Genomic DNA, 22,282 nt, shown 5'->3' with positions numbered 1-22,282 from the left:
GGGCTGTGTGTGTATGGGGGGGGGAGTTGTCACCATCAAAGACCTATTTTCCAGAACTTTAAACTACGTGAACAAAATGGCTATCTCAAAATTTTGATTGCATGTGTTTGGGGGAAAGGTGGGGGGGGTGATAGGGGGGTTAGTTGCCCTCGAATCACTTTTGACTATAAAAAAGGGCACTAGCCCTTGAATTTCCAATCGAATGAGCCTTTTTTGAAGTTTCTACGACAACGCTTTCCATAAAAATCTTATATGCCGCCAGGGCATAACTTATAACCAAATGGCTATCTCCAAATTTTGATTTGATGTGTTTGGGGAAATGGTGGGCGTGGAAGGGATGTTAGTTGCCTTCCAATCCCTTTCGACTATTGAGACGGGCACTAGCCCTTCCAATTTCCAATCGAATGAGCCCTTTTCGAAGTTTCTACGACAACTCCTCCGATACGAAGTGCCCTGGTCTAAAGGAAAAAAAAATAATACATTGTTCCAACATCGTTCTTTATTTAGGCAGCGCTACTGCGCTGCCTATGACATCCATTTGGCTACTTTAACTTTTAATAAGGCTTTTTTCATCCCCTTTGACAAAACTGGCTACAACTCTTGAGTCTTAGTTCCTCATTTGTCAGCAAGGACCTCGCAGCCGATGATTTGGCCTGTTCATTGGTTGCCATATTTATAAGGATTTCCAAGAGCGTAGTAAAGGGCTCTGTGTGACAGTACAATATGGATAGTACGATTTGCACAAGCATCATTTGTTTTTCGATAAATTTTGAGCTATCTTCTTAATGCGGGAAAACAAGCTCTGAAGTCTGCTCCATTTTAATCAGGTATTCATCTCCCCCCCGCCCAATCGGCGTGCCTCTCCGTAAAATGTATTTTGTTGATGAAGTACAAGATATTATTTTTTTTCGATTATCATTGCCTTCTTTACCAGCGACAACCCCCAAGACATGGAACTAGGGCAATTTCTTTTGCAAGGGGTTCCACTGCCTTCCAGCATCTCTTGAGGAAACAGGGACATAACTTGGCTTTAATGTCAAGTTGGTACAGGAATATTTATTTAACTTTAAAGGCAGTAAAGCCTAAAAAGTGTCTCCAACAATTTGTTCCTAAAACAACTGACAACTTACAAGTGGTTTTATTATAAAGAAAGTATATGCCGTTCAGATGACTCATTAAAAAAAATAAATCACTTTTTGCTTCATAAACATGGACAAGTATCTCAGATCCAGCGAAATCAGAATATGCTTTTTGGTGCTTTTTTTAATTAATTAAAAAAAAACTTCTTCCGCAAAATAAGTTTTTCAAAGAAAAGTAAAGAACTTCACTAAAAAAAACATGATAAAAATTAGAATCGAATAATCTACCAAGCGTTAAACTACCACAAATCAGCATCGATAAATAAATGAAACCCAAAACGAACAGAAATTACAATAAATAACAGAGTCAAACTCAAAACGAGCAGAAATTAACATGAGTAGGGCTCAAAACCCCTATGCTTTCCCAAGGCCAGAACATAATTTGCACTTTACTGATAAAAATACAAACGAATGTGAATTGTCAGTTTAATATACATATACTGATAATTAGTTGATATTTCATTTCCCCACCGTTGAGGGAAATAGTGGGCGTGAGAGGGAGGTTACGTGCCATTCAATCACTTTCGACTATTAAAAAGGGCACTAGTCGTTTCAACTTATAATCGAATGACTCCTTTTTGAAGTTTCTACGACAATGCTTTCTATAAAAAAACCTTATAAGCCCCCAGGATATAATTTACAACCCTTGCCACAAGGGCTTAAGGGGGCTACCATACCCCTAATCATCCTCAAGGACCCAATTTCTAACCCCTATCAACATGTTGAACGGAAGGGCTATCTAAAATTTTGTTTGGATGTGTTTGGGAAAATGATGGGCATGAGAGGGGTGAGTTGCCCTCTAATCACTTTAGACTATTAAAATGGGCAACTAGTCCTTTGAATTTCCAGTCCTTGCCCTTCGAATCCAATGAACCCTTTCTCAAGTTTCTACGATAAAGCTTTCAATAAAAACCTTATATGTCCCTAGGGCAAAACTTATTACCCTTACCCTCAGGGATGTGGGGGAGTGTTATCCTCTTAGATATAATTTAATTTGATAAATAACTTTGATAAATAATTTACTTTTATATAATTTACTTTGATACTTTGATATAACTACTTTGAACAAAATGGCTATCTCAAAATTTTTGATTGGATGTGTTTGGATAAATGGTGGCCGTGGAAGGGGTGTTAGTTGCCGTCCAATCACTTTCGACTATTAGAAAGGACACTAGCCATTTCAATTTCCTATCAAATGAGCCCTTTTTGAAATTCCTACGACCATGCTTTCTATAAAAAAAAACTTATATGCCCCCAGGGCATAACTTACAACCCTTGCCTTGGGGACCGTGGGGGAGTGTCCTCCTCAAAAAATAATTTCTATCTGGAAATCAACTACGCTGAACAAAATGACTATCTCAAAATTTTGATTGGATATGTTTGGGTAAATGGTGGGCGTGGAAGGGGTGTTAGTAGCCTTCCAATCACTTTCGACTATTAAAAAGGGCAGAAGCCACTCCAATTTCAAATCGAATGAGCCCTTTTCGAAGTTTCTATGACAACTCTTTCGACACGAAGTGTTCTGGTCTAAGACCAAGAAACCAAAAAAACAAAAAATAAATAACAGATTATACATTGTGCCAACATCGTTCTTTACTTAGGTAGTGTTATTACGTTGCCTATGATTGTAGATCAAGGGGAAAACGTGGCAACTTTGTAACGAAACTGGACATCTAAGGTAGTATAAGTTAGGCATATTGCATAATAAATTGGTATTCTTAATAGTTGATTCTAAAACACGCGTAAAGAATTAACAGATAATAACCTTTAAAACATGCTACATTGAAACTCTTTTAAAAATAACTTAAAATATGTATTCAAAAGAAGAAGGAAAAGAAAAAGAATTCTATAATTATCTTGGAGGTAGTCTATTACTTACTTTTAAGGAAGAATTTTCAGCTTCAAGACGTTTAGCTTCCATTACCAGCGCAGTTTTTTCTATCAGTAGCTTGTTAAATTCGCTCCAAAAGGCATCCAAGTCTCCTTTTTGAAACTGGGCCTAAATGGTAATTTTTATTAGATTTATTTTGAATATGTTGATATATAAAGAAATGTAATTGGCCTTAACATTTTAGCGGTATAAGGAGGGGGAGGGACTTCAGTCAATAGAGGAAGCACTAATGAATCAATTCAAATATAAATTGAAATACTAAAATGAAGGTCCCTTGAAAGTTGTTTTACGCATCAGTATCCCAAAAGCTAAGGGTTAGACTAGGGCAATCCCTTTCTAAGTAGACTTTTTAGGCAATGACGTTTTTCTTCTTTCAAGGCAGACAAAGTTTACACCTATAATGGAAGAAAAATTCTCATTTCCTGGAATATGAACTAATGGTGGAAAATCAGTATGGTCTTCGTAGTTACTCAGGTCTCTTTTAAATACCGATCTGGGTTTTACCCTGGAGCACCGGGGTAAAATAAGAATTTCAAATTGCAACACCCATAAAGAATTGCAAATTTGGAAACCATTAGGAAAGGTAGTTATACTATGATAAATAGCTGGCCTAAGTTGTATCTATAAATTTTACTTTGAAAGACTCTGTTAACCGGCTTTCGCAAAACATACGTAATTTTCCATGCTAGACGGTGAAGTTACACTACGTTAAGTGTAACGTTTCATAATTATACAAGTCAATTCAGACTAAATTAAAGTAAAAATCTATAAAACTATGACAATCATCTTATACAACCGTCATAAGCAAACTGGCCAAAATTAAAAATATGGAACGAAGATAGAAATTGATAAAATTCGAAGAACGAAGACAAATAAATTTGAATTGGTAAAAAAGGGTGGAGCGAAGACATCAAGCCTCAGAACACTAAATTCTGGTTTACTAGCATCAAGCGTCAAAATACACCCCGTCTTCATCATCTGAAGACAATCAAATTAACATGACCTCTTGGAAAAGTTATTTCTCCTCTTTATTTTCTGATGATCTACTTCTTCTTGGCAAAACATTTCGAATAAATACTTTTGGGACATTTCGTAAGGTTAAATCATGCTGAAACTTTATCACCATTACGCCGGCATATATTCAGGCACACATACACCGTCTAAAACTCGGAAAAGCATCAGGTTCGGAAGACCAGTACCCTGATCTACGATGCCCTGCAACCCAGCAGGATGCACCTGGTGCGCTATGTGAAGGTCTCTAAATATCCGAATTCTTGAAACTAATAACCGTTTGTTCGAGGATTGGAACGTTTCGTTAGAAACTTACTTATAATGAAATTAGTGCAAAGTGTGATCAAAGCGATAACAAATTTGGTTTTCGTTAAGGAATTGGTGTGCAAAATGCTCATGTAACGTTTCTAGCGATTTTTTTAAAGGTATAAAAATTAAAAAAAATAGCCTGTACGTTTGCACCATTGATATTCCAAAAGCTTTTGATTCCTTTCTTCCCCCCAACCAATTCTGTCTCTCTTTAGAAGCTGAGTTAATCCATTCTTGTGAACCTGCCCACTGTAGAACTATAGCGTCTTCTTTTTCCAAACACAAAACACATTTGATACCGCGTCACAGGGCTCTGAGCCGTGCCACCACAGGCAGGGTTGCCACTCAGCCGTTTTTTTTGGTGCCACTTTGGGTAGCAAAATAGTGTCAATTTTGTATAAAAAGTGTCATTTTCCAAAAATTTGCAACTTGTAACGCTTAGCGTCGCTTGTACTCATGTCAGCAAGCTTTTTGAATTGTAAAGTATTTCTCTATCTGTTTGGAATCACCCCTACGCGGTTTCCCGCATCTTCAAATTCTCCAACATGAAGTCTCGGATCTAATAACATCTATGAGTTATAAAAAAAAAGTTATGATTTTATCTCGCCGATGCTGATTCCCGGCTTTGCGCAGCAATTCCACTCTTGTCAACTTTCCAGCCCCCCTCCTAAAAACCCGCTAAAACGCCAATGGTGCTTACTGTATAAAATGGGAACTCGTTCCAGAAAGTACTTTCTTCTATTTTTTTCTGAGCAGTCTTTGTTCATAGCGTGAAAAAGGAACGGAAAAAGAAAAGAAGAAAAACCTTCGGTTTTTTTTTCTTTGAGAAAACAGAAAAAAGGGGACAGCAATACTCGTCTACATTGAGAGTTTTTCATCCAGGTTTTCCATAAAATGGACTATCTGGATTATTACAGTGCATTTAGGTGCTTGAAACATTTCTTTTCTCCGAAAATGCTGAAGAGACTTCCACGAACATAGATCGTAGCTATTGATGACCCTATGGTAAACACAACTAATAGTGGTTCAAACACTAACTTTTCAAATAATATATTTGGCAAAAACTAGTGGAAAAATAATAAGACAGCTATATCATCTAATCTGTTTATCACAACCTGAATAGAATAAGTTTCACGAGAACTCTCGCCACTCCCAGTAAATTTTTCTTTAAGATATCTCCAGGGACTAGGACATAGGAACAGTCAACTAACATTTTAAGTATCAATGTGAAAGCACCTTTATAATAAAACACGAGCATTTAGAGTATCAGCGTGAAAGCACATTTACAATAAAAAATTAGTGGGAATGAAATAACTAAAATGAGGAAGTGCGTCCAAATTCAATTTATGTAATGATGTAACATAAATTTAAGAAAGAAAAAAAAAAGTGAAATTAGATTGTGATTTTGCTAATGATTGCACAGGATCTAAGATAATAGAAGTTTTGGTATCTATTTTGTTTTTAGTATGATGGTTATGTATGACTATTAATTTGTCCATTGCCAAGAGTTCAAAGAAAAAATATGAAAAATATGAACGGAAATGTTAGAGTGCATCACTGGCCTAGTCACTGGTCATTTTGCGTCACTGGTCCAATCACTGAAGAGGTCACTAGATATTCTTGTGGGACACCAGTGAGCTTAGTGGATGTTTTTGCGTTGCTGAGTCGTTGTGTGATGTCACCAGTGAGATTTTCAGTCACTGGGCTTCAAGAGCTCCAGTCACGGAAATCGATGAAAAGACGCGTAAAGTCAAGCAGTCACTGGCCCAGTGACTGGTTAACATAGTAACAGCTATTAACATAGTGGCGCGAAAATACACTCTTAGCTTTTCTTGCTCTTTTCTTCTTTGAATTGTAGTCAACCCTCAACTAATAAAACATAAAAATTGAATTCAAGAATTGCAAACCGCTTGACTGACTTATCGTCTATGAGCCTAAAAATTATTGCAACAGCACAAAATAGTTGAACTAAACAACTGAAAACAATTGAAGGCTTCTCCACCACATTTCAGTTAAATGTCTGTCTCTGTCCTCTTCTTTGCCAAGTGTATCGTACCGAAGATCACTGGGTGATCTTCGCATATCAGTGATAAGAATAAGAATATAAAAATTTCTCACACACAGATAGAGACAAACACGTTTACGTTTTTCACCGCACATAAAGATTCTTGCATCCAATAATTACCGCGCGCCGAGTTAAGATAAGAATCTTAACTGACAAAAAAGGCATATCGATGCATTTCTACATTGGCAGTTTTCCTTCCGGTTTTTTGTCTGAAAAAATTCTTTTTTGTAAAATAGTGCTACTTAGCAAAAAAGTGCCAATTTTGCTAAAAAGTGTCTTAATTGTGTCAGGTGTCCCGGAAAGTACCATTTAAAAAAAGTGTCAAAAGTGACACTAAAGTGTCACCGGTGGCAACCCTGGCCACAGCCTATTTCGACATTCATAGGTTCATCCTGATGTGTACATCAGAATCGCGCATGAGCAAAGCCGGAGTATAGCCGCGTTTTCAGGCTCAGCGGTTTCGAACACAGGTTGTTCTTGTCTAGTTTCAAGTTTCTAGTTTTTTGTCTGATTTCGTAGGGTTCGACGTTTCAACCCCGTTTTTGATACACTAGAAGCACTGATGCACAACGTTTGAGCCACTAGACGAGAACAACCCGTGTTCGAACCCGCTGAGCCATGAACAACCCGTCTTCGAACACGGGTTGTTCTCGTCTAGTGCATCAAGCGTTGTGCATCAGTGCATCTAGTACATCTAACACGGGGCTGAAACTTCGATCACGCTGAAACTAGACGAAACTTGAAACTAGACGAGAATAACCCGTGTTCGAACCCGCTGAGCCTGAACACGCGGCTTATGAATCTTGTGTGATTTTAAATGTGTTTCACCTTTTTTTAACGGAGAGTATTGCCTTTGTCGATACTGTATATTCTCTCTACTGTGGTACCTGCCTATGGAAGTGGTATCAGAAAGCCTCAATTCGACTACGTTTGCAAGTAATGGTTAGTATAAGTGTTCGTCTGCCAAAGTGTTAAGGAAAGTTGCATTCTAAGTCAAGCAATATTCAATAATACTATCAGAGTTGTCTCTTGACAGATTCCAATATACTTAATTGAGCCATATATCGATGCAAGTCACTTTAATGTTGATGAACTCTAGAACGTCGTTGATCTCAGTTGCCACTTTAAAACCAATTTTCTTGTATTTAAAATTTAGACCGGAGAACACCTCAACTGATATAATCAAAATTGGTCCAGCTACCATCTCATCTTTCAGTTCACATAGGTGTTTTGGCCTCTCTTTTAAAACTTCAATCAGATCCACAAGAAAGCTTATAATTGATTTCTTGAAGGAAAAACTATGAAAATCCAATGTGATTCTCCTCAGGGTAAAGGGCCAACTTGATAAAAGAACCCTTGGTTGGCTGTATAACACGTTTTTGAATCACATGTATTGTTTTTTGACATACTTATGGAAGCTTTTCTCCACCTCTGAAAAAAAGCAATTCTGATAGCTATTCTTCAGGTTTTGCAATCATTTTCTATTTATCTCTTTTTGGACTTGCAATAGTGATGTTACCGTGAATATCAGAAATTGGTGAATGTCGAAATTCACCGGTGAATGTCGAAATTCACCGGTGAATGCCAAAATACCTTTTTTCTCCCTGGATTTAGTCAGCGTTGCCAGTCAACTTTTCAGTTTTATTCAAGGTTTGGTGGTGGCAGGTTAGGTTAGGGCTTTAACCCATTTCTGATATTTATAACCTAATTTAACCTAACCCTACCTAACCTTACGTAACCCTACCTAACTTTAACTTTTACCATCAAAGCTTGCATAAGACTGAAAAAGCTGATTCGCGAAGGCATCAAAGCAGATAAAAAGAAATTTCAGACATTCACCGGTAAATGTTGACATTAAACAGATCTCAGACATTCAAAGTAACACTGACATCTCCTGATAGTACGGTAGTTTTGAGATTTGTCAATAGCTGGATGAACTGTCAAGTAAGTTTGCTGATCACTGTAATAGAGTTGAAATAGAGTTCTTCATTTTCTACAGATGTGTCTCCTGTCAAGTGCCTACTGTCTTAATCTGTAAAGTCATACAGTTTTGTCCCATGTTGAGTAAGAGCTTAAAAATTAAGCTGTTAATAAAGGTCCGTAATTTTGTCAGTGTTCTTTCGCTTTTATTTTTCACTTTTTTTTCATACTCCTTTTAGTGCGGTATTCTTAAGCACAGAGGGTAATAATAAAATATTATTGTTATTGTGACTTTAAGAGATTTTCAAACAATTTTCTTTTTATTTATTTTGAATTTATCTAGGTATAATGTTTTTCAAATCTTTCTATACTAATGGTAAAGAAAAAAGGTACAGAACACAGCACTAGAGTTTACAGTCTGATCTCCGTTTCATGGCTCTTCAGCGAGGAAGTACAATCAGGGGTCAGCCATCCTGTTCTTTCAGACACCCGTCCTGTTTAACTTCCACATATTTCTCCAGATACGCATTTAGACCTCGGTCGAATCTGGCTGTGCTTACAGAGTCACACCACTGACACTATTTATTTTATCCTTTTGGACCATTCAAAATAAACTGCACATCCCAAAATATCATTGCACATTCTATTCCATATTTCTCTATATTGTATTGTAATAATTCACATGGTTTCATCGAAGTTCACTCTAGATCATTCTGCATTGTGGATCCTCTTTGAATTTTCCCTAGGGTTCCAGGGAATAGGGGCGTAGCTCCAGCATTTTTAATGTTGGGGCAAGAGGGTCCCACATCCGGATAGTCAAGGGGCATGGGCTATATACTAATTTTTTTCTTCACATTATGGGGAAGGGGTGCAACTGCTTGCCCCTTAGACACCCCCTCCCCCATTTAGATGTAATTTTGGGTTCGAAAATAAAAAAAGAAGACGTTTTAGCTGATGGTTTTGGGACATTTGACGATCAATTTTGATGATTTAGATGAAAAAAGACAAGTGGAGCTCTTTATTATGTTTAGGGTTCTAGTTTTATTTTCTCTCAAGAGTACAATTTTTACTACTTCTGCACTGTTTTCCCTTTGCTTCTTTCTCAGTTAAAATTTGAGAAAGATTAAAATGTGTAGAAATTTTTTATATATTCTGATAAAACTACTTATATTTGCTAACCAGCTTACCAGTTCGGAAGGCACTTCATCCTTAGGATTATTATGATCGTATATTGCACTGGTTAGAGCGAAATGGCTGTTCTTGGGCAACAATGATAAAGGCACAGGAAATGCATGATTGACCATACGAAGAAGATTTTGACCGCGGTTGACAAGTTTGTCCAGCACCTGTAAAGTCAGACGTTTTATTAAATTCCCTTTTTAAGAAGTAATAACGCCCTTGGGACAATTAAACAGAGTTAAAAAAAAGTTTGAAATAAAAAAAAATGAATTCACACACAAAATAAGATAAATATTTCAATTAATTGAGACATTTAATGGGAGTTTATATTAGAGTCCCAATAAGCATATTTTCTAGTCGCGCTGTACCTAAGTCCCTGATTCAATCTAACATTCCTTAATGTGGCTGAGACTATAATGAACTTCAACACTGGCAGAAAATTGGAAAGGCAATTTATAAACAGAATGCCAGGGTGGTCAAAGAAAATAAGTCTACTTTCCTGCTATCTAAAGACTAATATATTTTAGACCTGGAAAGTGCTTTTGACTCGGTAAATAGGAGGTTGTTAATTTGACAGTCTCTTAAAAATAGGCTTGTCGTCTTGTTTTGTAGCAATAATAGCAGTTATGTACCGGAGGGGGAAATGAAGGTTATGGAAATTTTTTCTAGGCTGGTTATGTCCCATGTGGGTGTGAAACAAGAATTTACTTTATCTCCTAGGCTTTTCTCCTTGTTTATTAATTATTTAGATAGTTCTATGAAAAGTAATGGAACCCCTTATGTATCTTTGGATTGGTTTAGGCTATCATGTATGTTATTCGCGGATGATATAGCTCTAGTGGTGGATAGTATAGATAACCTTCAGAAACAATAAGATGTAATAAAAAATTATTTAGAAAAAAAGGATTTAGGGTTGAACGCTAAGAAGTCAGTAGTATTTGAATTTTGAATTGAATTAGACTTTATTAAAACAAAAGAACAACACAATTTAATCATTTGACAAGTAGCCGTTTCAGAAGAAACAAAAGCTCTGAGGACGAACGACTACAACAGCCAACATCAATAAATTCAACTAAATAACTCAATATATATACTTATATTCGTACATACACATATATACACATATAATAATAACAAGTAAAATAAATATCAAAAGTCAATCTCTCTCGTCAAAAAAAAGAAGAAGAAAAAATATAAATATAATAAAATAAATAAAAATAAACAAAGAATACACAAACTATGGTTCCTCATCCTCTCCTCCCAATAAATACTTCTTTAATCTTTTCTTAAATTGCTGTAGATGTTCAGCCACCTTAATGCGCACCGGAAGCACATTCCAAACACTCGGTCCCAAATAGCAAATTTTAAATCCTGCCCGAGTACTCTGTTTACGCTCAATCACAAGGTTATCCACATTTCTAATGCTATACTCAGGTAAGCAACTATTACTCTTATAAAAATGAGAAAAATTATCTGGACATACATCATTCCGAATTTCCGACAGTGATATAGAAAAATTGCAGCCTGATAATTCCTGAGCTGTCCAACATTCATCACTCTTAAATTTCTATAGCACGTCTTAGAATCATTAAAAACTTTCACATATTCTCTAATTATTTTAGCAACGAATACATTTGTAATTATGAATACGTTTATAATTAGAGTAGAAATTACTAGGCCATAAAACACAACCATATCAAACAGTTCGTGGCAACGAACTGTAAGTAGGGAGCGACCCGGCTCAATGATAACCGAAACTCTAGAAAACGGGATTTTGATACCAATAGATACATCAAAAGAATCAGATTTTAATGCTGATTTTAAATATATAAGTTTCATCAAGTTTAGTCCTACACATCAAAAGTTACGTACCTGAGAAAACTTGGCTGATTTTCGAAAAAAGGGGGAAAAACCCCCTAAAAGTAATAGAACCTTAATGAAAATCAGACCAACATATTCAGCGTATCAGAGAACCCTACTGCAGAGATTTCAAGCTCCTATCTACAAAAATGTGGAATTTTGCATTTTTTGCCAGAAGAAAGATTCCCAGGGGTGATCGTATCGACCCAGTGGTCCTAAAATATCGTGGGAGGGCTCATTGGAACGAAAATGAAAAGTTCTAGTGCCCTTTTTAAGTGACCAAAAACAATGGAGGGCAACTAGGCCCCCTGCCACGCTCATTTTCTCCCCAAATAAAAAATTTAAGATAGCCATTTTGTTCAGCATGGTCGAAAATATGATAACTATGGGTTTTAGGATGACTTAATCCCCCGAAGTCCCCAGGGGGAGGGCTGAAAGTTATGAACTTTACCCAATGTTAACATATAGTATTTGGTTATTGGGAAGTATACAGATGTTTTCAGGAGGATTTTTTCTGGTAGTGGGGAGGGGTCGGGGGCTATGTGGGAAGATCTTTCCATGTAGGAAGTTTTCATGGGGGAAGGGACATTACTATGAAGGGGGTGCCGGATTTTCCAGTATTATTTAAAAAAAGATCAGAAATTAGATAAAAAAAACAAATTTTTCAACTGAAAGTAAGGAACAACATCAAAAATTAAAACGAACAGAAAATATTACGTATATGATTGGGTTCACCCCCTATTCAATACCTCGCTCTTTAAGCCAAAGATTTTTTAGTACTTTCATAAGAGCTATTTATTCTAATTAACGGCCTTTGTGATTAAGGGTGATTTTTAAAGAATTGGAACAAAATTCGAACTTTAGCTTAAAGAGCAAGGTATTGACTAGGGGGCGAACCCCCTAATATACTTATTAAAATATATGAATATAGAAGTTCCTTACGTAAGTTAATTCGTAAGTTACGTATATTTATTACAAATAAAAACCTTCGTAAATAAAATTAAACAAGTTTCGAGAAAGCCATTTGACCAAATAAAGGTAAAATTAATATGCAAATTTTGTTTTAATTATTCATGTACGGTGAGCCAAAATAAAAACCTGCATTAGTTCAAAAACGTTCAAAAATTAAATAAAAAAAACAAGTTTTTTTAACTGAAAGTAAGGAACGACATTAAAACTTAAAACGAACAGAAATTATTCCGTATAAAAAAGGGGCTGTCCCCTCCTCAACGCTTCGCTCTTTACGCTAAAGTTTGACTTTCTCACAACTCTATTTTTTAAACAATAAAAACTTTAGCGTAAAGAGCGAGGCGTTGAGGAGGGGACAGCCCCTTTCATATACGGAATAACTTCTGTTCGTTTGAAGTTTTAGCGTCGTTCCTTACTTTCAGTTAAAAAAACTTGTTTTTTTTTATTTAATAAAATATAAGGACTAACTGTAGCATGATATAAAAGAAGTAAAATTTTATTTGGAAGAAAATTTTTCAACCGACGAATAACTCCAACTCCTCTAGCCACTTTAGTAGCAACTAAATCGCTGTGCCATTTCCAAGATAAATTACAATAAACATAAAAACAAAGATATTGCACAAAATTTGCCTGATTCAGTGGCTCCACTCATTGAAATTTTTTCACCAAGATCAATCGGCGTTCCTACTCTACTATTCACCGTAAGGTTAATTTACTCACATTTACTGATAAAAGGCTAAGACTAGTGAATATATAAAGTTGAGCCATTAACCTTTTCAAACAGTTCGTGGTGACGAACTGTAAGTAAGGAGCGATCCGGCTCAATAGTAACTGAATCTCTAAAAACCGGAATTTTGATACCATAGATACATCAATAGAATCAGATTTTTATGCTGATTTTAAATATATAAATACTTCCCCAGGGGTAATCGTATCGATCCAGTAGTCCTAGAATATCGTAAGAGGGCTCATTTGAACGGAAATTAAAAGTTCTAGTGCCCTTTTTAATTGACCAAAAAAATTGGAGGGCAACTTGGCCCCCTTCCACGCTCATTTTTTTCCCAAAGTTACCTAATCAAAATTTTGAGATAGCCATTTCGTTCAGCATAGTCGAGAATTTAATTAATATGTCTTTAAGGATGCCTTAATCCCCCAGAGTTACCGGGGGAAGAGCTAGAAGCTATGAGCTTTGCCCATTGTTTACATATAGTATTGGTGAATGGGAAGTATAAATACGTTTCAGGGGGGATTTTTTTTCTGATGGAGGGGAGTCAGAGGAGGTGGTCACTGGCAAAAATCCTTCCATGGAGGATGTTTCCTTGGGGGAGGAGATATTTCTATGAAGGGGGCGCCGGATATCCCAGCATTATTTAAAAAACGATCAGAAGTTAAATATAAAAAATTAGTTTTTTCAAATGAAAGTAAGGAGCAAGATTAAAACTTAAAACAAACAGAAATTATTACGTATATGAGGGGGTTCGCCCCCTAGTCAATACCTCGCCCTTTTTGCTAAAGTTTTTTTTAGTAGTTTCAAAAGAGCTATCTATTCTAATTAACTGGCCTTTGTGGTTCAGGGGTTTGTGATTCGAACAAAATTCGAAATTTATCGTAAAGAGCAAGGGATCGACTAGGGGGCAAACTCCCTAATATACGTAATAAAACATACGAATATAAAAGTTCATTACGTAAATTAATTCGTAAGTTACGTCAGAACAAAATTTCGGGAAAGCCATTTAGCCAAAAAAGTAAAATTAATATGTAAATTTCGCTTTAATTAATCATGTACGGTGAGCCAAAATCAAAGCTGCATTAATTCAAAAACATTCAGAAATAAAAAAAAAAGTTTTTTTTAAGTGAAAGTAAGGAGCGACATTAAAACTTAAAAGGAACAGAAATTGTTCCGTATATGAAAGGGGCAGTCCCCTCCTCAATACCTCGCTCTTTACGCTAAAGTTTGAATCTGTCACATAACTTTATTTTTTAAAACAATAAATAACTTTAGCGCAAATAGCGAGGTATTGAGGAGGGGACAGCTCCTTTCATATACGAAATAATTTATGTTCGTTTTAAGTTTTAATGTCGCTCCTTACTTTCAGTTAAAAAAACTTGTTTTTATATTTAATTTCTGAACGTTTTTGAATTAATACAGCTTTGATTGTGGCTACTGACCAGAAATAACATCATTTAATATAACTCTAACAGATCTTCCAGTTAAAAAACTTTCAAACCACTTCAGATGAAAATCTCTGACGCCCAAACATATAATTACAAGCAGCGTAACAGTAAAGAACGATGTTGGCACAATGTGTTTTTTTGTCTTGTACCAGGACACTTCGTATCGAAGGAGTTGTCATAGAAATTTCGAAAAGGGCTCTTTTGATTGGAAATTGAAAGGGCTAGTGCCCTTTTCAATAGTCGAAAGGTATTGGAAGGCAACTAACCCCCTTCCCACGCCCACCATTTTCCCAAATACACCCAATCAAAATTTTGAGAAAGACATTTTGTTCAGCGTAATCAAACAGTCCGGAAATTATGTCTTTGAGAATGACAAACCCCCCATAGCCCTCAAGGCAAGGGTTGTATGTCATGTCCAGGGGGCATATAAGGTTTTTTTTTATAGAAAGTACTGTCGTAAAAAATTCAAAAAGGGCTCATTTAATTGGAAATTTTGAAGGCCAGTGCCCTTTCTATAGTAGAAAGTGATGGAAGGGCAAATGCCCCCCTTCATGCCCATCGTTTCCTCAAATACTTCCGATCAAAATTTTGATATAGCCATTTTGTAGTGAATGTAGTTGAAAATGTCAATGTAGTTGAAAGGTCTGGAAATTATCTCTTTGAAGATGACAATCCCCCCCCCCCTTACAGCTCTCAGGACAAGGGTTTCAAGCTATGCGCTGGGGGCATATAAGACTTTTTATAGAAAGCGGTTTCGCAGAAACTTCAAAAAGGGCTCATTTGATTTGAAATTGAGAGGAATACTACCATTTTTAATAGTCGAAAGTGATAGGAGGGCAAATGTCCCCCCATGCCCATTATTTCCCCAAACACTTCCGATAAAAATTTTGCGGTATCCATTTTGTTCAACGTAGTTGAAAGGTTCAGGAATTATATCTTTGAGGATGACAACCCCCCAGAACCGCCAGGGCAAGGGTTGGTCAAAGCCGATGATTTGGCCTGTTCATCGGTTGTCATATTTATAAGTATTTCGAAAAGCGTAGTAAAGGGGTCTGTGTGACAGAACGATACGGGTACAGCAATTTTCACAAGCACACGACCGCAAATCACCGGCCAGGGCAAATCACCGGCATTTGTTGGTCAAAGACCATGGTATTTGACCAGCTAATGGTCAAAGACCTTTACACGGTGGCTTACAGTCTCCCCTCTTGTGTACTCCTCCTCCAAACCCCCTTAGTGAGTGACAACTAAAGTAAGTTTTGAAAAGAAACTCGTCATTTAATAATTTTTTACAAAAATAGTTGAGTTTCTTATATGCAAATTCTCAAATATACCAGGGACAATATTCCCCTTGGAGTCTTTAGCTATATGGCAAAGGTGCACATACATCTGGGAAAGTTTAAGGAATGTACGAAGTGAAACCTATATTCAATGTTCCATTAAAAAAAAGAAAAAAAAATCATATTGACTTCTTCAATTTCATCGCCTAAACAAAAGAAAAAGATCTTTTTGTAAAGTTTATTCTGTATGTTTAAGAGAAAAACAAGCAAAAATAAATTTCTAGAAAAAACAATGCTTTCCATACGGATTCATAGAGCAAGGTTGAAACTTAAAACGGATGAAACCTATTGCTTCGCAGATTACGCTAGATATATCTACAAGACTAACTTTAAAAAAAACTGATTCGTGATCTAATCAAATATCTGTAAAATTCTAAAAACTAGCGCTTTACTGAAAAATGAGCTTGCTTGAGGTTCTTAGACAAGTATAATCAAACGTTTCGTGGTAACAAACTGTAAGTAAGGAGCGACTCGGCTCAATAGTGACCGAAACTCTAAAAAACGGAATCTTGATACCAATAGATATATCAAAAGAATCAGCTTGTTATACTGATTTAAAATATATATATTTCATTAAGTTTAGTCTTACCATCAAAGGTTACGAGCCTGGGAAAATTTTCCTGATTTTCAAAAAAAGGGGGAAACAGCCCCTAAAAGTCAAGTGTTCTCACTGAAAATCACACCATCAGATTCAACGTATCAGAGAATTATACTTTATAGGTTTCAAGCTCCTGTCTGCAAAAATGTGGATTTTTTTATTTTTTGCCAGAAAAAAGATCACAGATGCGTGATTATTTGTTTGTTTTTTGGTTTTTTCCCCCAGGGGTGATCGTATCGACCCAGTGGCCCTAGAATATCGTCAAAGGGCTAATTCAAACGGAAATTTAAATTTTCTAGTGTCCTTTTTAAGTGACCAAAAATTGGAGGGCAACTAGGCACCCTCCCCCAGCCCTTTTCCTCCAAAATCGTCCGATCAAAATTTTGAGATAGCCATTTTGTTCATCATAGTTGAAAGAGCTATTAACTAGGCCTTTGGATATAACATGACCCCACCCCCAAATCCCCAGGGGAAAGGTCTTTAAGGTATACAATTTGCCCATTGTTTGCGCATAGTATTTTTTATTGGGATGTAGGCATCCATTTTCGGTCGGGACAAATTTTCTGCTGGGTGTTTTTCCACGGGGGAATTTTTCATGGGGAGGGAATTTTCCAGGGAGTGAACTTGTCAGGGGAAATTACACACTGGGGGAATTTGCCAGAATTCTTACACACAATTCTTTTTATATGTCTTGCTTTCTCTTTTCTGTCTCAGTTTTAAGTACAGAGGGCTTAAGAGTAATTGTCTAGGGTAAATGTTCTCCGGGATTGAATTATCTAGAGGATATTTCCGTGGGGAGGGGGTTTCTCCGTGGTAATGGGGCCATATTTCCCAGCATTATTTAAAACAATCAGAAATTAGACAATAAAAGCAAGTTTTTTCAACTGAGAGTAAGGAGCAACATTAAAACTTGAAAAGAACAAAAATTATTCCGTATATAAAGGGGGCTGCCTCCTCCTCAACACCTCGATCTTTACGCTAAAGCTTGAATTTTGTCCCAATTCTTTAATAATGACCCCTGAAACAAAAGGGCTGTTTAGTTAGAATAATAAGAAACTTTTTTAAAAATACTAAAGAACTTTAGCATAAAGAGCCAGGTGTTGAGGAGGGGACAACCCCCTTTATGTACGTAATAATTTCTGTTTGTTTTAAGTTTTAAAATAGCTCCTTACTTTCATTTGAAAAGAACTTGTTTGTTTAATTTATTGCGTAATAAAATGATATCGATATCACGATATGTGAAAGACTATTGAGAGACTTACAAAATATTCTTTTATTTTCTGCAGGCAATTCGTGGAATTTTCTGTACCTATGCAAACTTCCTGTTTTTAGGGGATTGGTTTTGTGTTTTCACTAAAGCATAAGTTTTTAGAATTCTACAGGTATTGGAAAATACCACGAGTCAGTTTATTTGAGCTAGTTTTGTGGATCCACCTTGCTCGCTTTAAGTTTCAACTTCGTTCTTTCCTTCCGTAATAAAAGATTTGTTTATTTTAATTATTAGTGGAAAAATGAAAAACAAGAAATAAGTTTGTTAAAAAAAATACCTTATTTGTTTCCATGGAGGTTTTAACCAAGCAAAGAAGTGCCTTATCCCATTTTTCAAGTTTGTCTTTCCCGCAAGACCGAACTTCCAAAATTGACTTCTTTAATTCTTCCTTTTGAGCAATTAAGGAATTAGCCAACAAGGAGCCTTTTCTAACCTCCTCAATATTCGTTTTCAGATTTTCTATGTCTCTCTGGAAGTTAAATGAGGGTTTGAGTTTCTTACTATAAAAATTAAAAAGAAGAACAAAATACTTATCCAGTTTTTTCCCAACAAATGACGATAAGAAATACACATTGCACCAAGATGCGAGCAGAGAAAAACAATTTCGTTTAAGTGGAAAAAACAGATTAAACAAATAAAACTAAATTTAGATGTTGGATAAAAGCTTTAGCTTTGTTTTAATTACACGGCTATTGTTGCTATTTTTTTTTCCAATTTTGCCAACTTTTCTGTATTTCTACTTGGCTTTAATACCATCTTCTATTCAAAAAAAAAAAAAAAAACAAAAAAAAACAACAACAATAAACACAACAAAAAAAACACACACACAAAACAAGAGCAATTACTTGATCGAAACAGTGTTCAAATCAACGCTTACATTTAATCAAAGAAAATATTTGACACGAATTAGAGCAGCTTTTAAGAAAATTTTCAGGTTTTCTGGCATTATCTTTTTAAATTTAGAAAATATTATTTCTCATTAAAAAAAAAAAAAATATTCGTTTCACCTCTTTATTTTCGACAGAAAAGAAAAAACAATACACGAAAATAAGACTATGGGAGTTATTACATTTGTAGAACCAGTCAACGACTGGGAGAACGATTACATGAACACAAGCTTTCAGTAAATAAATCTCTAAGATATGGAAATAAAAATGATGGTATTGATGCTACCTTGGCCCTCCACGCTTCTAAAAATTTAGATCATTTAGCTCTTTTTGATGAGGCAATTTTATTTTCCACGGCAGATGGTTTACCACAATCTTTTAGAGAGGAAATTGAGATTAAAAAGATACATAAAGAAAGACCTTGCTATAAATTGAGGAACTAAAGATATGTATAATTTACGATAATTTAATAATAGGAAAATCAAATAATGTTTTCCACAGTTTAAACCCAGATCATCTGACTGCCCTAATTTAATACCAGGTCAGTAGCCAAGGTAAGTTAATAGCTAAGCAAAGAATTCTTGCCCAATCTAATTTGCATGATAGTCTTTCATTCACTCTGGCTTGGTTTTTTGTTTGTTTGATATACTTTTTCTTCTCTTCTATTAGAGTTCACTTCAAAAGGTTATTTTTCTTTTTTTTTCCAAAAAGTTGATGGTAACGAACTATAAGTAAGGAGTGACGCAGCTCAATAGTAATCGAAACTCTAAATAATATAATTTTGATGCCAAGCGATTTATCAAAATAATCTTCTTTTCGTGCTGATTAGAAATACAGAAGATTCGAGATCCTATCTGCAAAGATGTGGAGTTTTGTATTTGTTGCCAGAAAAAAGAATCACGGATGCGTATTTATTTCTTTTTTCCCAGGGGTGATCGGATTGACCCAACGGTCCTATAATCTTGGGAGATGGCTCATTCGAGCGGAAATTTAAAGTTCTAGTGTCCTTCTTAACTGACCAAAAAGATTGGAGGGCAACTAGGCCCCCTCCCATACCCTCTTTTTCACCAGGTTTTGACATAGTCATTTTGTTCAGCATCATGGTTCCAGTGCAACCTAGTACAACCTATTAAAAAGCGAACCACAGCCCATAGTAACCAAAAACTAAAAATCGCGTCTAGAAAAAGCTACCCAGTGAAAAATTGCCATCTGACACTGATTCTGGAATGGTGACTATTATTTCGGTTCTTCTTAAAAGTAAAAGTTTACTGCGAAAAGAAATTTATGGTGATTTCGAAAAAAGCCTGAAACCCTTCGAAAGTGGCATCAGATCAAAATTGAAAGTTCACCACTGGAATCAGCATGGTTGAAAACCATTTGTAGGGAAATTGGAGTCCCCCTCCTTGAACAACAAAGAAAATCGCTTTTTTGCATCGGTAGCACTGATCTGTTTCCCGTTTTTTTTTTCTAGCAGGGCTCAGGGGTGGCCAGAGCATCATAGAGAGATGTGTAATAGCTCATTCGAAATAGCCCCCCCCCCCTGTCTCTACAAGCCTCTCCCCCAAAAGTCATCTAATCAAAATTTCGAGATAGCCAGTTTGTTCAACATAGTTCAAAGGTCCAATATTCTTGGTTTTAGAGATGATCTGACCCTCCATAGTCCCTGGAAAAAGGGCTGTACGCTGTTTTGTTATCTGATGTATCGATATCACGCGTATCGGTATGGGCGTATTGTTATTGGGCCTTTTGGTATCGCCTGTATCTTTGACAAATTTTTAGTGGCTCATATAAAAGATATTGCTCATAAATATGTTCTTCCTTCGTATAAATTTCACCCTCAGCAAGTTCCAAATGGCACTAAAAAACGGCATTTTGGGTGCCTTGTCTCAAGTGGAAAAGCTGGGGCTACTGGGCTACCAGAACTTTTTAGAGTGAAGTTTCATGGCCTCATTTTATAGCTATTGCTTATATCTACGTGATTTTTATCAATTCTACCATCTTTAAGTGTTGTATAGCGCTAAAAATAGGGGCGTAATTTCGTGAAAACCCTGGGAGGGGGCAAAGATAAACCAAATTTTCCCGGATCAAGTGAAAATGTCAGTGAGAAATAAAAAATAAGCCTTATAGTACCATAAATGCAAAGAATTACTAAAGAAAACTGGCTCGTTTTTCTGAATTATGCAGGCTTATCTTAGTTTTGATAATATTTTTGAAGAAACTAAGGTACTTGTGTAGAATCCAGTAGTCACGCGAGAATTGTATTGAAAATCAGATAGGCATTTTATCGGGTAATGCCTAGACGCTGTATAAAAAATTTTTTTTCTCACTCCTAGAACTATATTTAAAATTTAGTTTTTTGGGGTTTAGGGGGACTAAAAGATACATAAGGTGGAATGATTAGGTGAGGTTACGCGTTTAATATATGATATGATTTACCCCCCATCCCCCCTAATGTGCAAACATATAGCCCAAATTTGTTTCTGAACTATTATATTCTCATCCTGTTTTGTTTTATGTCATTAGCATTAATGATACTTCACTTATCGCGTGACTACAGGATTCTACACAAGTACTGAAACTAAAGTTCAGCTGGGGGGGGGGACAAACTGGGGTACGGATGGGTCAGTCGCCCCCTGCCCCATAACAAATTACGCCCTGCAAAAATAAACAACACTTTTGGTGTCACTTCTTAAGTAGATAATGCAAAATTGCAAGCATATAAATAAAATCTATAAACAAATTCATCGAAATGGTTTTACATCGATCTTTTATGTAATTAATCAAAAAAAATTTTTGCAAGAAATAAGTTTTTCAAAAAAAAGTAAAGAACTCCATTAAAACAAAAATGAACAAAAAAGGAATTAAATAATCTACCAAGCATACAACTACCACAAATCAGTATCAATAAATAAATGAAACCCAAAACAAACAGAAATAGGGTTCTAAGCCCTATGCTTTCTAAACGCCAGAACAAAATTTGTACTACTGAAAAAAATCCAAGTGAGTTTATTGAAAAAAATGTGCATTGTCAGTTTAATATACATATGCTGATATTTATTCTTTAAAATATCAATTAATTTTTGTTTTCTGAAAGTTACAAGTGAAAACATATAAAAGAATTTTTTCAGTAAAGTACAATGTACAATATATATATATATATATATATATATATATATATATATATATATATATATATATATATATATATATATATATATATATATATATATATATATATATATATATATATATATATATATATATATATATATATATATATATATATATATATATATATATATATATATATATATATATATATATATATATATATATATATATATATATATATATATATATATATATATATATATGCTTCTTTTTTTCCTTCTTTTTTTCTAGCAGGGATAAGGGGTGGCCGAAGCATCATAAAGAGATGTGTAATACCTCATTCGAAAGGAAATTAAATTATTTTGTGCCCTTTTTAAGGGACCAAAAGGATTGGAGGGCAACTAGCCCCAGCCTCCCCCCACAAGCCCCTCCCCCCAAAGTCATCAAATCAAAATTCCAAAATAGCCATTTTGTTAAACATAGTTAAAAGGTCCCATATCTATAATTTTAGTGATGATATGACCCTGCAAGTAGTATCTCTCGTCTGGATTCTAGGAC

General features: G+C 35.5%; 1 protein-coding gene across 1 annotated transcript in view; it reads right to left on the bottom strand.

Moving 5' to 3' along the window:
- Window positions 1-22,282, bottom strand: part of LOC148942090 (dynein regulatory complex subunit 2-like) — a 199,076-nt gene that overhangs the window by 7,495 nt on the left and 169,299 nt on the right. The window contains exons 6-8 of the mRNA XM_089103498.1: window positions 18,004-18,195; window positions 9,523-9,681; window positions 3,019-3,138 (exon numbers count right to left, since the gene is read on the bottom strand). Of these exons, the coding sequence (XP_088959624.1) occupies window positions 3,019-3,138; window positions 9,523-9,681; window positions 18,004-18,195 (471 nt within the window). The remainder of the gene's footprint in view (window positions 1-3,018; window positions 3,139-9,522; window positions 9,682-18,003; window positions 18,196-22,282) is intronic.

This window comes from Artemia sp. Qi Xiang Cuo, chromosome 17 (genome assembly GCF_049724085.1).
Source record: "Artemia sp. Qi Xiang Cuo chromosome 17, ASM4972408v1, whole genome shotgun sequence".
NCBI classification, from domain to species: domain Eukaryota; kingdom Metazoa; phylum Arthropoda; class Branchiopoda; order Anostraca; family Artemiidae; genus Artemia; species Artemia sp. Qi Xiang Cuo.
This window is presented reverse-complemented; position numbering and strand designations above follow the sequence as displayed.